This window comes from Chelonia mydas, chromosome 6 (genome assembly GCF_015237465.2).
Source record: "Chelonia mydas isolate rCheMyd1 chromosome 6, rCheMyd1.pri.v2, whole genome shotgun sequence".
Taxonomy (NCBI): Eukaryota; Metazoa; Chordata; order Testudines; family Cheloniidae; genus Chelonia; species Chelonia mydas.
The window spans coordinates 47,861,613-47,876,792 of record NC_051246.2 but is presented as its reverse complement, the minus strand read 5'-3'; the positions used below and the strand labels follow the sequence as shown (position 1 = coordinate 47,876,792).

The following is a 15,180-nucleotide window of genomic DNA, read 5'->3' as shown; positions in this document are numbered from 1 at the left end:
TCAAAATGATCTGAACAAACCGGAGAAATGGTTTGAAGTAAATGGGATGAAATTCAATAAGGACAAATTCCAAGTACTCCATTTAGGAAGGAACAATCAATTGCACACATACAAAATTGGAAATGACTGCCTAGGAAGGAGTATTGTGGAAAAGGATATGGGGATTATAGTGGATCACAAGCTAAATATGAGTCAAGAGTGTAACACTATTGCAGAAAAAGCAAACATCATTCTGGGATGTATTAGCAGCAGTGTTGTAAGCAAGACACAGGAAGTAATTCTTCCCCTCTACTCTACACTAATAAGATCTCAGCTGGAGTATTATGTCCAGTTCTGGGTGCCACATTTCAGGAAAGATGTGGACAAATTGGAGAAAGTCCAGAGAAGAACAACAAACTTCATTAAAGGTCTAGAAAACATGACTATGAGGAAAGATTGAAAAAACTGGGTTTGTTTAGTCTGGAAAAGAGAATACTGAGAGGGGACATGATAACAGTTTTTATGTACATAAAGGAGGAGGGTGGAACATTGTTCTCATTAACCTCTGAGGACAGGACAAGAAGCAAGGGGCTTACATTGCAGCAAGGGATGTTTAGATAGGACATTAGGAAAGACTTCTTAACTGTCAAGGTAGTTAAGCACTGGAAAAGTTACCTAGGGAGGTTGTGGAATCTCTGTCATGGGAGGTTTTTAAGAACAGGTTAGAAGTAAAACCTTTCAGGAATAATCTAGTTATTACATAGTACTGCTTTGAGTGCAGGGGATTTGACTAGACAACCTCTCGAGGTCCCTTCCAGTCCTACACTTCTCTGATTCGAACCTTCTCAGTGATAATTTCACATAAACCACTGTACGTGTATAGTGCTTTTCAAATGAGCATCTTAAAGGCTTTTATAAAAATTCACCTCACAATATTACCTGCAAAGAAGGTAAATATCATTGTTAGAAGAAATGTTGTGCATGTGTTAATAGAGAAGATGTCAGTACATGGTCTTCAAGAATATGCAGCATAGTTCGTGTGTTTTATAGGAACAATAACATTTCTTCTTGTTCTGCTTTCTAAGTGGCTGTTGTGTAACTTTTTACAACAGCTCTTAACACATTACACCAATTTTAGAGATGGGGATAGTGAGGCACAGCAAATTGAAATGTCTCAACAAGGTCACAAAAGAAGGGACTGACTCTACGAGCCTTCTATGCACGGAACTCCCATTGAAGCTAATGGGCACTGTAAATATAGAATTGCCCAAGTCAGCCAGAGAGATGAGAATCTTGATGCCTGACCCTCGCTTAATCACTAGACAGCTCTCCTTTTCTATTTTAATAACATTTAAAGTCACAGGAAGCTCTTCATGGTTTAAACATTGAACACCCTTGTCATAAATATAAAGGGAAGGGTAACCACCTTTCTGTATACAGTGCTATAAAATCCCTCCTGGCCAGATGCAAAACCCTGTAAAGGGTTAAGAAGCTAAGGTAACCTAGCTGGCACCTGACCCAAAATGACCAATGAGAGGCCAAGATACTTTCAAATCTGGAGGGGGAGAACAAAAGGTTGGTTTGTCTGTGTGATGCTTTTGCCGGAAACAGTTCAGGAATGCAGCCTTACAACTCCTGTAAAGTTAGTAAGTAATCTAGCTAGAAATGCATTAGATTTCCTTTTGTTTAATGGCTGATAAAATAAGCTGTGCTGGATCAAATGTATATTCCTGTTTTTGAGTCTTTTTGTAACTTAAAAGTTTTGAATCTGATTACCCTGTAAGGTATTTACCATCCTGATTTTACAGAGGGGATTTACAGATTTTACCTTTTCTTTAATTAAAATTCTTCTTTTAAGAACCTGATTGATTTGTCATTGTTCTTAAGATCCAAGGGTTTGGATCTGTGTTCACCTGTACAAATTGGTGAGGATTCTTATCAAGCCTTCCCCAGGAAAGTGGGTGTAGGGCTTGGGGGGATATTTTGGTGGGAAGACATCTCCAAGTGGGCTCTTTCCCTGTTCTTTGTTTAAAACGCTTGGTGGTGGCAGAATACGGTTCAAGGACAAGGCAAATTTTGTACTTTGGGGAAGTTTTTAACCTAAGCTGGTAAGAATAAGCTTAGGGGGTCTTTCATGCAGGTCCCCACATCTGTACCCTAGATTTCAGAGTGGGGAAGGAACCTTGGCAACCCTGCTTAAATATTAAACAAGAAAAGTACTACTAATCACTAATGAAGCAAAATGGAAACTTGCTTACAGTCCGTAACACACAGGTGTCACACTGATAAGAGCATGAATGAGGTCACTTTTCATCAAGAAAGTGGCATCAACAGGAGGGTCTGAAATGCCAAATATAATTAAAAATCTTATTTTCAAACACATGTCAAACTACAACCCTTCACAGTTCTGTGCTAACCTAAACAAGTGCAGCTTTGTTTTAATTATTCAGCATACAATGTCCAGTGGTTTCATTCTCCCACTGTTTTTCACAAATGGATCCTCTCACTTGTGCAAGTTTAGTTGCAAGGGAATTACCTCATATCTACACCAGACAGGAGACTTTCTCCATGTTTTTAAAAATAAGTGTCTTAACTGACTATGCATTGTTGTTTTTGCTGAATCAAGACATGACTTTTGTTTCACCTAGCTGTTGTTTATTAATTTGCATTCCACAATACTTAAGCTGCACGACAGTCAGGCAGACAGGGAGTCAGACACACTTGGACTCACAGCAATACAGTAGAACCTCAGAGTTATGAACACTTCTGGAATGGTCTGTAACTCTGAACAAAACCTTCTGGTTCTTTCAAAAGTTTACAACTGAACATTGATTTAATACAGCTTTGAAACTTTACTATGCAGAAGAAAAATGCTGCTTTCCCTTTATTTTTTTAGTAGTTTATGTTCAACACAGTACTGTACTCTATTTGCCTTTTTTTTTTCTTTTGGTCTCTGCTGCTGCCTGATTGTGTACTTCCAGTTCCAAATGAGGTGTGTGGTTAAGTGGTCAGTTTGTAACTCTGGTGTTCATAACTCTGAGGTTCTACTGTATAGAGTTTTACAAATACATAAAATATCTTCTTTTGCCAAGAGTATTGTCTGAATCTGTTTACTGAATGGGGGCAAGTGTATCTCTGGACTTTCATTTGCAGAGGCAAATATAGTGTACCCAATGTTAGTGGTCATTGGGAATAAAGGTGACAGTCATTTTGCTTCCGGCTTCAATGATTTAAGCTCAGAATTACAAACTGAAAACCATGACAATGTACTGGCTGAGACTGTAAATGTAAGTGGAGGTTTTGACAGTAGATTCAGGAGAGCTGGGCAATGCAACTTAAATTTGTGATTTTAAATAGATGAGGAACTCAGAGAAGACTGAGATGTGTAGTGTTGCTGTGCATGGTGGGTTTTTGTTTTTTCATCAAAGTCATTCTTTGACACCCTATCCCCATTAACTCTGAAGAGTTAAAACAATGTCCCTTTGATTTGATTCAGCATGAAGAATAACATGAATAACTTGGCTAGGCAGCAGTACTGCAGAGATGGATCTGGGGTTATAAATTGAATGAGTCAATAATGCAGTGCAGTTGCAAAAAAGGCAAATGTTATTCTGGGATGCATTAACAGGGGTGTCCTGTATAAGGCACTGGATGTAATTGTTTTACACTGGTGAGCCTCAGCTGGAGTACTGTGTCCAGTTTTTGGCACCACACTTCAAGAAAAATGTGGACAAATAGGAGAGAGTGCAGAGGAGAACACCAGAAATAAGAGATTTAGAAAATGACCTAAGAAGAAAGATTGAAAGAACTGGGCATGTTAAGCCTAGCGAAAGGAAGGCTGAGGGGCAACATCAGTCTTCAAATCATGATAAGGGCTGTTGTGGTGAGGACCGTAATCAGTTGTTCTCCATGTCCAGTGAGTGTAGGTCAAGAAGTAATTAGTTTAATTACAGCAAAGGAGATTTAGCTTAGATATTAGGAAAAACTTTCTACTTATAAGGACAGTTCAGCACTGGAACAGATTACCTAGGCAGGCTGTGGAATCCCCACCATTGGAGATTTTTTAAGAACAGAGATGGTCTAGTTATACCTAGTCCTGCCCCAGTGTGGGGGATGAACTAGACGATCTCTTTCAGCCCTATATATTTTTTTTATTTTAAAATTATTTTCAGGGAGATCCTAGTAGTTTAAGCACACATTCTGCTGATTATCTGTGACACCACGGGTGGCCAACCTGTGGCTCCGGAGCGACATGCTGCTCTTCAGAAGTTAATGTGTGGCTCCTTGTATAGGCACCGACTCCGGGGCTGGAACTACAGGAGCCAATTTTCCATTGTGCCGGGGGGTGCCCACTGCTCAACCCCTGGCTCTGCCACCGCCTCCCCTCAGCCTGCCATGCCCTTGTTCCTCCCCCCTAGAGCCTCCTGCATGCCATGAAACAGCCGATCAGGAGATGTGGGGAGGTGCTGATTGGCAGGGCTGCCGATGGGTGGGAGGCGCTGGGAGCGGGGTGGGGGAGCTGATGGGGGGCTACTGACGTATTACTGCGGCTCTTTGGCAATGTACATTGGTAAATTCTGGCTCCTTCTCAGGCTCAAGCTGGCCACCCCTGTGTGACACTATCTCAGTGGAGTGCACTTCTCAGAGTTGCTCAAAGGACTATTTCTGACAACTGCAGAGTCTATATACATGTGGCTGCATTTCATTAAGCATGTGTACATACAAAGGCAGAACAAAAAATAAAAGGAAGTGCCAAATTCCTAAAATCAGTAATTCAGGTTGTCTAAACAATCACTCTCTCTGAGTTCTCAGATTGCCTCATATTGGGGAAGGTGTCACAATTGGACTTTTGCTTGTGTAGGGACTACAATATTTGTACCTTTTATTTGGATAATATTTTTAGCTCTGACATGGATGTATACTCTCAGCTCTTTGTTTTTAGTTATTTGTTTATTTTTTTATTTAGTGGCTTTTAAATTTACTCCTGTGTATTGTTTTCTCTTAATAGAGATTCCACTCCCTGCTTCCCTTCTTTATAATTATCATTCTGTACACTACAATAAGGGCAATTTTTTTTCCAGTGCTCAGAATCATGCTTTGGACCTTGTTTTCAAAAGAGCTTGTGTTTAGGTATCTAAATAAAAGCCCGATTTTCAGAAATAGTCAGCACCCAATAATTCCCATTGTGAAATTATGGGGCAGATTTTCAAAAGAGATCAGAACCCAGCATGGTTTTTCCAGTGGGAGCTAGTTCTTTTGAAATGGGACTGCCGTGTGCTTTAAGTTAAGCATGCACTTAAATTCTTTGCTGAAGAAGGATTGGTCCCAGATTCTCAAAAGTATTTAGGTGCCTAACTCCCATTGAAATAAATGGCTCGTAAATGTTTTTGAAGATCTGGGCCATGGCCTCTGTACAACCATTGCCTTCTACACTGGATAGCTGGAAAAGATGGCATATTGCAGATTCAGTGTGTAAAGTCCCAAACAGGGATACTTCACTTGTTTTACTCCCAAACTGGCTATAAGCTAGCCTATGTTCCAGCAGTTACTTAGGGCTGGTCTCCACCACCAAGAAGATTGACCCTGCTGCAATCGATGCAGCAGGGATTGAACTAGTGGGTCTAGTGAAGATCCGCTAAATTGATGGCGGATCGCGCTCTGGTCGACCCCAGTACTCCAGCTCTCTCAGAAGAGTAAGGGAAGTCGACCGGAGAGTGTCTCCTTTCGACCCAGTGCTGTGAAGACACTGCACTAAGTCAGCCTAAGCTACGTCAACTCCAGCTATGTTATTCACATAGCTGGAGTAGCATAACTTAGGTCAACTTACCTCTGTAGTGAAGACAAGTCCTTAATCTCCTTTAAAGTGTAATGTCCATTGCCTCATTACTCCTGATAGGAACTTCAGTACCTGCCAATTCCCACTTCTTTTCAGGATTGGTTGAACCAAGCTGCCAAATCTGAAGCCACATAAAACCACAGATCAAATTTAATGGGCTAGGGCAAGTCCCAGGACTTTTCAGGGACTCTTGAACAGTTGGCTTTGGTCCTTTTGCCCCACTTCTGAGTTTAATAACAATGAGGTCTACTGTATAAGGTGACAGTCCTTCTGAGCCCTGTCCAGTTTAGAGGTCACTGAAGCACTAGATTTAAGAGTATGGTTCAATTAGCTCTGTGGAGTAGGTGTTTTGAGTTTTTTAGCTTGAGCGTTTGTTGTAATGCTTATGAAGCACTCAGGAGCCAGGTTTGTCAGGGGAGGAAGCTCAGCATATTTTTTCTACTCCACATGCACTGAGCTTAGTGGGAGTTTCCTTGAACTTCTGGAAACTTCTGTTTCACACTGGGCATGCTCACATGCTTAACACAGGGATTAGCATAATCATGCCACACTATTATTACATCATCTCATTAGCATACAGCTCTCATACAGAAACATGACCTTTTTTTCCCTTACTTCCTCACTCTATCCCCTTTTTATGGATATTTAACTTTTAAATAGATTTTTGCCCTCAATTGTTTGTTGAGTCAGTTACATCTGATCACAACCTTGTGTGTCTTTTGTTGGTTTTCTCAAAGCACAGCTGCTAGTAGAGCTGGTTTAAAGATTTCAAAATTTGTAAAGTTGATGAAAATTTTAATATTTCAAATTGTGATTGAAAAATGTTTTGATTAGCTCTAGCTGGTAACATGACTTTCATTTTAGGCTTCTTATACTTTCACTTTAGCCAGGTGCTACTTGGACTTGTCATCCTTCATGATGTTTGTGTCTAAGAGGAACCTGATTTTCAGTAGTGCTGAGCACTTGCAGCTCCAGTCAGTTGGAAATGTAGGTATTCAGCATATCTGAAAATCAAGCCATTGGTGGTTTTGGTGCCTCTAATAATTCTTCTGGCACTGACACAAATAGAGTCTCATTCTGTTGCATGTTCCTTGAGTTTTCACCTCTTTTCCTTCTGACACAACATGCCTTTGGGATGTCTTAGGTATTTCATTTTAAGTAGACATTGATTATTTCTCTGCTGCTGACTTTTTGCAATATAAGATCACTGTTTCTTGTGGGAGTCAAAACTCTTGTTGGCTTCCAGCTTTTATCGTCTGTTCTAAAGTGAGTTAATCACCTTCTTGTCAACCTGAACAATGGTTTTGTATGCATGTTGTAAAATTGTTGTCTTTTTTGCTTTGCTTCCTGTTTTGTTTTTAAGTCTGGTGTCTTCTTCAGTTTGAGCACAAGAGGTTTTGTGGGAAGTAAAATCCTTGTTCATCTGTGTGCACCTATATGCATCAGTACTCGGGAAGCCCATCCTTCTATTGGTGTATTTCGTAGGTTCAGCAGGTCTCTATATGGATCACTATTGTCATGTATAGATGTCTTCAAGAGATTTTTCACTGTCTGAATAGTTCTCTTAGTAATCCCATGACGTCATTGCACAAATGGGTCTTAGAGAATTCTTAGAAGTCTGCACATGAAAACTGGAATCTCTTGACATTAAGTTCAACTTGTAGTGTTATATGGTTGACATCCTGCGATGGGTAATTGCCATCTTATGTTTCTTGTGTTTGCTAGTGAGTTTTAAAGTAATAATCAATTTATAATAGAGAAGCCTCTTTGCGTATTAAAATAAGTCCTCCCTTACACTTTGCATTAGTACTTTCTGGAATTTCCTGACCCTTCATCAGTTCTTTGTTTGTGTCTTTTTGAAATGGTTATATGTAACAAAATGTATTACTGTGTCTGTTATCTGCCCACTATTCACGGAAAGGATAATGTATCTCTTGCCTTTTGCTAACATTTTTCAACTCACAGATGACATGTTAGTGAGTGTTCCCTGCCCCATCCAATGTAGAAGGAACAACCAGGCCTTTTCTATTTAGCAAAATGTTGTCCTCTTTATTAATTCATCCATAAAAAGTCAATCTAGTTTTAGGGTACATCTATACTGCAATGTAATCCCAGGGTTAGTAGAACTTGAGTTATTAGACCTTGGGTTTGTTAACCTAGGGCTTGAGCATCTACACTGATTTGTAACCCTAGGTTAGGAATTGTTGAACCCTGGGTCCCAACCTGGGGCTCCAGCATCTACACTGCATTATATGGGCCTAACTCTGACCACATATATCCCAGACTTCCTAACACTCTCCCAAAACGTGGCCACGTTAGCCCTTTGTTCATAGTGCAGTCTGACAAAACTTGACTGTCCATCGAAGTTGACTGTCCAGAGGACAACAAAAGTCAGCCCATGGAATTGTGGAATGCTTTTGATGGCTTCCCAGAGCATGGGTCCAGTGGGGCTGCATTTACAATGCAAAGCAATAGGGCTTAAACCTTGGTCCCAGTTTGACTCAGGCTCAGACCCTCCAACCCTGTGGGGTCCTGGGACCCTGGGTCTTAGCACAATATGTGTGTATATAGAAGGGGGGTTAGGCTTGAGCTTGAGTTCCAACCCTGGGCTTACACTGCAATGTAGACATACCCTCAGTTACAAATGCTTTTTCTGAAGGTCATCCTTGGAAAACCAAGTTTATGGACAACTGGTTCTGAGTGTGTTTCAGTAAGAAATTCTGGTAGTTTTGAAGATACCTCACTGAATTTTATATTCATTACTATTGCACTCAGGTAGTGTTAATCTGATTATTACCCAGCTAAGCACATTGATGTGATGTATATTCTACATGGAGATTGATCCACCTCTCCTACACTAATTTTGCATCAGCTCACTTGGATGGAGTTACTCCTGATTTACCCAGGTGTGAATGAGTGGACAATTAAAAAAAAAACTTTACAGCTTCAGCATTATATATTAGATTCTAGGTGATGATGAAGACAGAGGGCTCAGGCTTTGGCAGCAGTACTGACTACTTTCTGCTGCTCTGGTCCTATTGAGGCATTTGGAGATTTCACGTATGTATCTACACCACCTGTTCTCAGCTCCCTGATGTAGGGGGCATGTTGGGGTAGATAGGTGTGAAAAGGTGCAGGCCAAAGTGCTTGGACTTCAGTGGTCTCTAATTACTAGAGAAGTTCCTCCTGGTGTGCCTTAGAGGAGCCCTTACTTTGTTCCAGGTTATGCTGGGAGCAGAAATGGTCTTCAGCTGGCCCCAGAATTAGTTCTGGTGCAAAGCACAGCTCAGCCAGACCTGATGATCTGGTCCAAAATGTCTCAATTTACAAACCTTTAGTTTATGACATTATATTTATTTGTGTTTTTAAATGGTAATGATTGATAATCTTATTGTAAGTACATAGGCTAGAGTGACATTTTAAAACCTACTATAGCTGCCAGAGCACCTTGGCTCCCATGCTTTGACTGCTAACGATTCTCAAAACTGAATTGCAAAACCCGATCCAGCATCAGCAGGATTTGGGGCCTGATCTAAATAACTCTTATTTATGCAAGCAGCTATCCTAATTCATGCAAAATAGTCCTATTAAAATCAGTGGGATGACTGATTGCTATATTGAAGAAGACTTTATTTTGCATGCTGTTTGCATGCTTCTAGCATTAGTTTTTATTATAGATTATGCTGTTCCCATCCTATATACACATTGCAACTGCTTTCTTGTAATTATAGCTCTTTTAAAGATTTTTTTTAATGGAGTTTAATGTTTATTCCATCCAAATATATGAAGCCATTTTTTGTTCTCAGACTATGAACATAACTCTCATTTGAGTCAATACATTTCAACTGTTAAATATGTAATGTGTCTCTTTTAGCAAAGAAATGCCACCTTTTGGGGCCATAAAATACAGTGAATTGAAAGCTAACACCTAATATATTTTTCATTAAATACAGATGTTCAATGCAAAACTCATTCTTTCAGCATTCATAAAAGGCAGCAGAACTAAAATATTCCAGTTTAATATATAAAAATGCAATAATCAAACTGCTAATGTAATTGTATCGTTAAAAGGCAAGAGAAGATAGAAAGCATTTTTCTGCATCTGTTTAAAAAGGAATATATATTTTAAGTTTATTGCTTTAATCAGATTTATAAAAGTAGCCAAGAGAATAGTCAAGTCCATAAATCATAGGATATCATATGCATTTAAAATGAGGGTTATTTTACCTATATAGAAAATCCTAAAGAGTCTGCATTTAAAACAATAAAACTTCAGTTATAGTTAAAGATATTAATGTATGTATCTTACAAGAGAGTTCTATAATACTGCCTTTTAAAATAAAACAGCTTCTAATATGTCCATTCTTTAAATTAGCTTTCTGATAGTTTCGGCACCTTCGACCAAAGGGTCAAAATGGAAAATATTTTTCATTATTAACAATAGAAAATGTAGGCCAACATAGTGGTGAAGGTATTAAGATGCTGGGACATTGACTTTTTTGTGTCTGGGGGCTATTAATTTAATTCCTGGCTCCAGAAGAGCTGCATGCACCACTAAAATAATGTCAGTTATGCAAAGGCTTCCATTGTGATGCAGTGCTGCTACTGCTCTTCTGCCACCTGCAGAAGTCATTATATACACTAGAGGCTACAATGTGAAATATACAGTGGAGAGAATCAAGGCTAAAAAATGAAGGGGAAAAAAAGATTTTACGTCAAACAGATGTTCTTGAAAGAATAAATGTATCAGAAATAGCAAGTTTAACTTGAACCAGAAAAGTGAGTCTGTTGTTGCATCTGAGAATCACATGCTTTAAAGATCTTATTTTATTCCTCTCTGGTTTTAGCCTACAAAATGAAGAACACTGGGGACTGTTTTCCTTCAAGGTGTTACATTATTGTCAAAGTACCTAAAAGCTTTCCAGCAATTTCAAAGGCATGGTCAGATAAATCCTACTGTAGTAGCCTTTTGATTTTTGTGCTTTTGTAAATTAAAATTTGATTAAAATTGTTCTGGTTTGTATATTTTTGGACAAAAAAATTCAAAATGAAATGTTTCAAAAATGTATTTTGTTTTAAAGGGGTAGAAAAAAGGAATTTATTTAAAAAAAAGGGAATGTGGTTCAAAACAAAACAACCCAACTTCTCTCTTTTCTCCCCTCTGTCCTTTTTTTTAATGGAAGCGTGAGACAGTTTTTTAAAATGATCATTATTGTATGTACTGCATTGTATTATTGTGTGCAGTCAGAGATTTAGGGACAACTAGTGCATGGGACTAATAGCCATTGGTGGACCTATCCTCCATGAATTCATCTAATTCTTTTTTGAATCCAGTTATACTTTTGGCCTTCACACCATCCCTGGCGACAAGTTCCATAGATTGACTATTCATTGTGTGAAGTACTTCCTTATATTTTAAACCTGTTGCCTATTAATTTCATTGGGTGACCCCTGGTTCTTGTGTTATGTAAAGAGGTAAATAACCCTTCCTTATTCATTTTCTGCACATCATCATCATTTTAGAGATTGTTATCATATCTCCCCTTACTCATCTCTTTTCTCAGCTGAAGAGTCCCAGTCTTTTTAACCTCTTCTCAGATGAAAGTTGTTCCAGACCCTTAATCATTTTTGTTGCCCTTCTCTGTATTTTTTCTAATTCTAATATATCTTTTTTGAGTTGGGGAGACTAGAACTACACTCAGTACTCAAGGTGTGGGCATACCATGGAATTATATAGTGGAATGATAGTTCTTGTCTTATTATGATTTCTAACATTCTTCTAGCTTTTTCAATTGTCATTGAACATTGAGCAGCTGTTTTCAGAGAACTATCCACAATGACTCCAAGATCTCTTTCTTGAGTGGTAACAGCTAATTTAGACCCCATCATTTTGTATGTACAGTTGGGATTATGTTTTCCAATGTGCATTACTTTGCATTTATCAACATTGAATTTCATCTGCCATTTTCTTGCCCAGTCACTCAGGTTTGTGAGATCCCTTCGTAAATCTACGTCTGACTGTGAAGAGTTAACTATCTCAAGTAATTTAGTACGGTCTGCAAACTATGCCACCTCACTGTCTACCTCTTTTTCCAGATAATTTATGAATATGTTGAACAGCCCAGGTCCCAGTACATTTCCTTGGGGGACCCCGCTATTTACTTCTCTCCACTGTGAAAACTGACCATTTATCTCTTCCCTTTGTTTTCTACCTTTTAACCAGTTACTGATCGAAGAGAGATCCTTCACTCTTATTCTAGGACTGCCTACTTTGCTTAAAAGTCATTGGTGAGGGATCTTGTCAAAAAGCTTTTTGAAAGTCCATGTACACTATATCCATTGGATCACACTTGTCCACATATTTGTTGAACCCCTCAAGGAATTCTAATATATTGGCGAGGCATGATTTCCCTGTACAAAAGCCATGTTGATCTTCCCCAACATATTGTGCTCACGTGTGTCTGATATTTCTGTTTTTTTTTTCTTTTTTTTTCTTTTTTTTTTAACTAGAACAAGCTCCAATTAATTTGCCTGGTATTGAAGTTCAGTTGCCTCATTTCTCCTCTATAGGAAGGCTTGACAGAATTCAATTTTTATTTTTTATATAATTTTGATTGATAATATTGATCATTTTAAATCATTTTATTATTTTTATCTATTTCTAATTTTCACACTTGCAGGAAATTATGGAGGGTATCAGAAAATAATTATTTAATGAAAGAAGGCATTGAGATTCAAAATTTTTATAACAGTTAAAACAAAATTGTCAACTACACATGTCAAAATATACAAATTAAGTATCCTTAAATCAAATTCTTAAGTTTTCAAGCAGCATTTTCTTACTTTGCTTATCTGTAAATTTCAGTTACTATCAGTGGAAATATTTTTATCGTTTGTGCGTGTATAGTGAAATCCACGTTTTCTGACACTGATAGAAGTCTAATCCTTCCAAGCCTATCTATAGCAGTGGTTTCTAAACTTGTTCCGCCGCTTGTGCAGGGAAAGCCACTGGCAGGCCGGGCCAGTTTGTTTACCTGCTGCATCCGCAGGTTCGGCCGATCGTGGCTCCCAGTGGCTGCGGTTCACTGCTCCAGGCCAATGGGAGCTACTGGAATTGGCACGGGCCGAGGGACGTACTGGCCACCGCTTCCAGCAGCTCTCATTCGCCTGGAGCAGTGAACCGCGGCCACTGGGAGCCGCGATTGGCCGAACCTGAGGACGTGGCAGGTAAACAAACCGGGCCAGCCCGCCAGGGTCTTTCCCTGCACAAGCAACAGAACAAGTTTGGGAACCACTGATCTATAGGCTTGGCACCCTGGTTGGATTTCATCTGCTATGATGCACCAGGATGTCCCATCTTGGAGAGTGGAAGCAGTGTATCATATGAGATATAGTCCACCAGGGAGCCAGCCTGTAGAGTTCAGTGGGGAAATGAGGCAACTAAACTTCAATCCTCATGAAGCAATGTGACAGCATTACCAAAATCAAAATATTTTTGTTTATGAGCATTTAGTTTTTAGGCCAAATAAATTGGTAATTTTCCATGGAAAGTAGACACTCCTTTAATGAAAAAAATCATTTTGTTAAACTCAACTTTCCGTCAAAAAACAATATTGACAGAAAATTGTCAGCACCTTCCAGGATCAAACCCTAAATTAACAATGAAATAGAAATTAACCTCTCATCTCTAAATCTGGGGACTATTGGGAGTGAGGGTGAAGCTTGCAGTGTACTTGTTCTGCAGATAAATTTAAGACATTATGCTGCAGGACTGTCAATCTGGCACCTTTTAATGTCACTAAAATAAAAAAGTGGTCCTGTATAGTCAGAAATGGTAAAATAAGATTAACAGAATATGGCATATTAGTTGGACTCATTCTACAAAAATGTGTTGTTTGACAAGACGAATGTTTAACAACACCATCCCAAAGAAAACAGCAAATTATCCAACCAAAAAAATGTATCCAAAAAATTGTGTCTCAGTGCCAGGAAAATAGCAGCAAGACTAAATGATAAAAAACTCAGTGTAATGCGAGTTATTCAGTTAAGGCTTGTTTCTAAGCCCATTGAAGTTAATGGAAAGACTCCCATTGACCTCAGTGGGTTTGGTTTATGGATTTTCCTTGCAAATCCAGTATTTACATTTCCTGTGTAGACACAGGTATCCTTTTTTTCCATGTTAATTTTCTTCTTGCCTTTCAGGTAGGGAAATAACGGCAGAAACTTTTATGGAGAAGTTGGATAATGGTGCCTTGCTCTGTCGACTAGCTGAGACCCTACAAGAGAAATTTAAAGAAAACAGTTTTGATGCAAACAAGCCTGGCAAAGTAAGTCTTAGATAACATGTTGTCGCATATGTTATCAGCATTTGGGATCTGTAACTTCATGGATCTAATTGTATTTGAGAGTTTCAGAAGTTCTTCTTTGTGGAGGCTCTACCCCTCAGAACCTGGGACCGCTACTTCACATAGAAAAATGAGAAAATAAAACTCTAGTAAAATCAGTATACATTCCTCCAAATGCTGAGTGCTTTTTCATATATGCCAATTCTTTCACAAAGATGAGCTATTTTAGAAATCGTGCAGGTATCCTCAACAATGTAGTGCACATTTCACTGGAGGCTCTGTTACAGCAGCACTTCAGTGAACAGCCTGGAATCCATAGAAGAGCAGCAAATGTTGCTTTGAAATGTGTTCTTAAATGGACTGCCTCAGAGACCATTGGGGACAATGAAAGTCTTTCTATTTGCTTCAGTAAACTTCTGATCAGCCCTAAAGTCTGCTTCTGCTCTTCAAAGTAACATTGTAAAAATGGCATAGTAGAATTTCATGTTCATTGTCTTTCAATGAGTTCCCTATCAAATGAACGCAGTGTACAAGTAAAAAAAGATGGTTTTTCTAACCGCCAGTCCTGAAAACAAAGCCTGAGCTCTCAGAGTCAAGCTTGGCTCTTTCCATCTTACACATCTTCACCTGTAATAATTTTGGTAACATCTGCCATACATTCAATTAGAGCTGGGCTGCAGGAATGGCTGCAGTTGCTGTTACAGGCCATCTGTGATCACTGTAGCACTTGCTCTGCCTGAAGCCAGGCAGCCATGTGGCCTGTCTGTCTCCCCATGCTGAATCACCGTAGGGAATGAGCTGCCAAGAGGAGAAGAAGGCAGTCATAGGGCAGAGATGAGGGGCATAGTACTAGCACCAGGATCCCCAGCATCCTACCAGAGGGTCACCTATCCCAATGTCTGGCTTTCTCCCTATGAATACAGCCAACTCCCCTGAGCCTCCAGATTACCTCTAAACAGGCTTTCCTAGCCCCTCCCCCTCCAAAAGTGGACACCCAGTCCTCTCTGAGAATCCCAGTTT

General features: G+C 39.3%; 1 protein-coding gene across 7 annotated transcripts in view; it reads left to right on the top strand.

Annotated features, from left to right (window-relative positions):
• GAS2 (growth arrest specific 2) overlaps positions 1–15,180 on the top strand; it is a 156,904-nt gene that overhangs the window by 41,393 nt on the left and 100,331 nt on the right. For all 7 annotated transcript variants that reach the window (XM_043549147.1, XM_043549150.1, XM_043549149.1 and 4 more), the window contains one exon: positions 14,018–14,142. In XM_043549147.1, the coding sequence (XP_043405082.1) occupies positions 14,018–14,142 (125 nt within the window). The remainder of the gene's footprint in view (positions 1–14,017; positions 14,143–15,180) is intronic.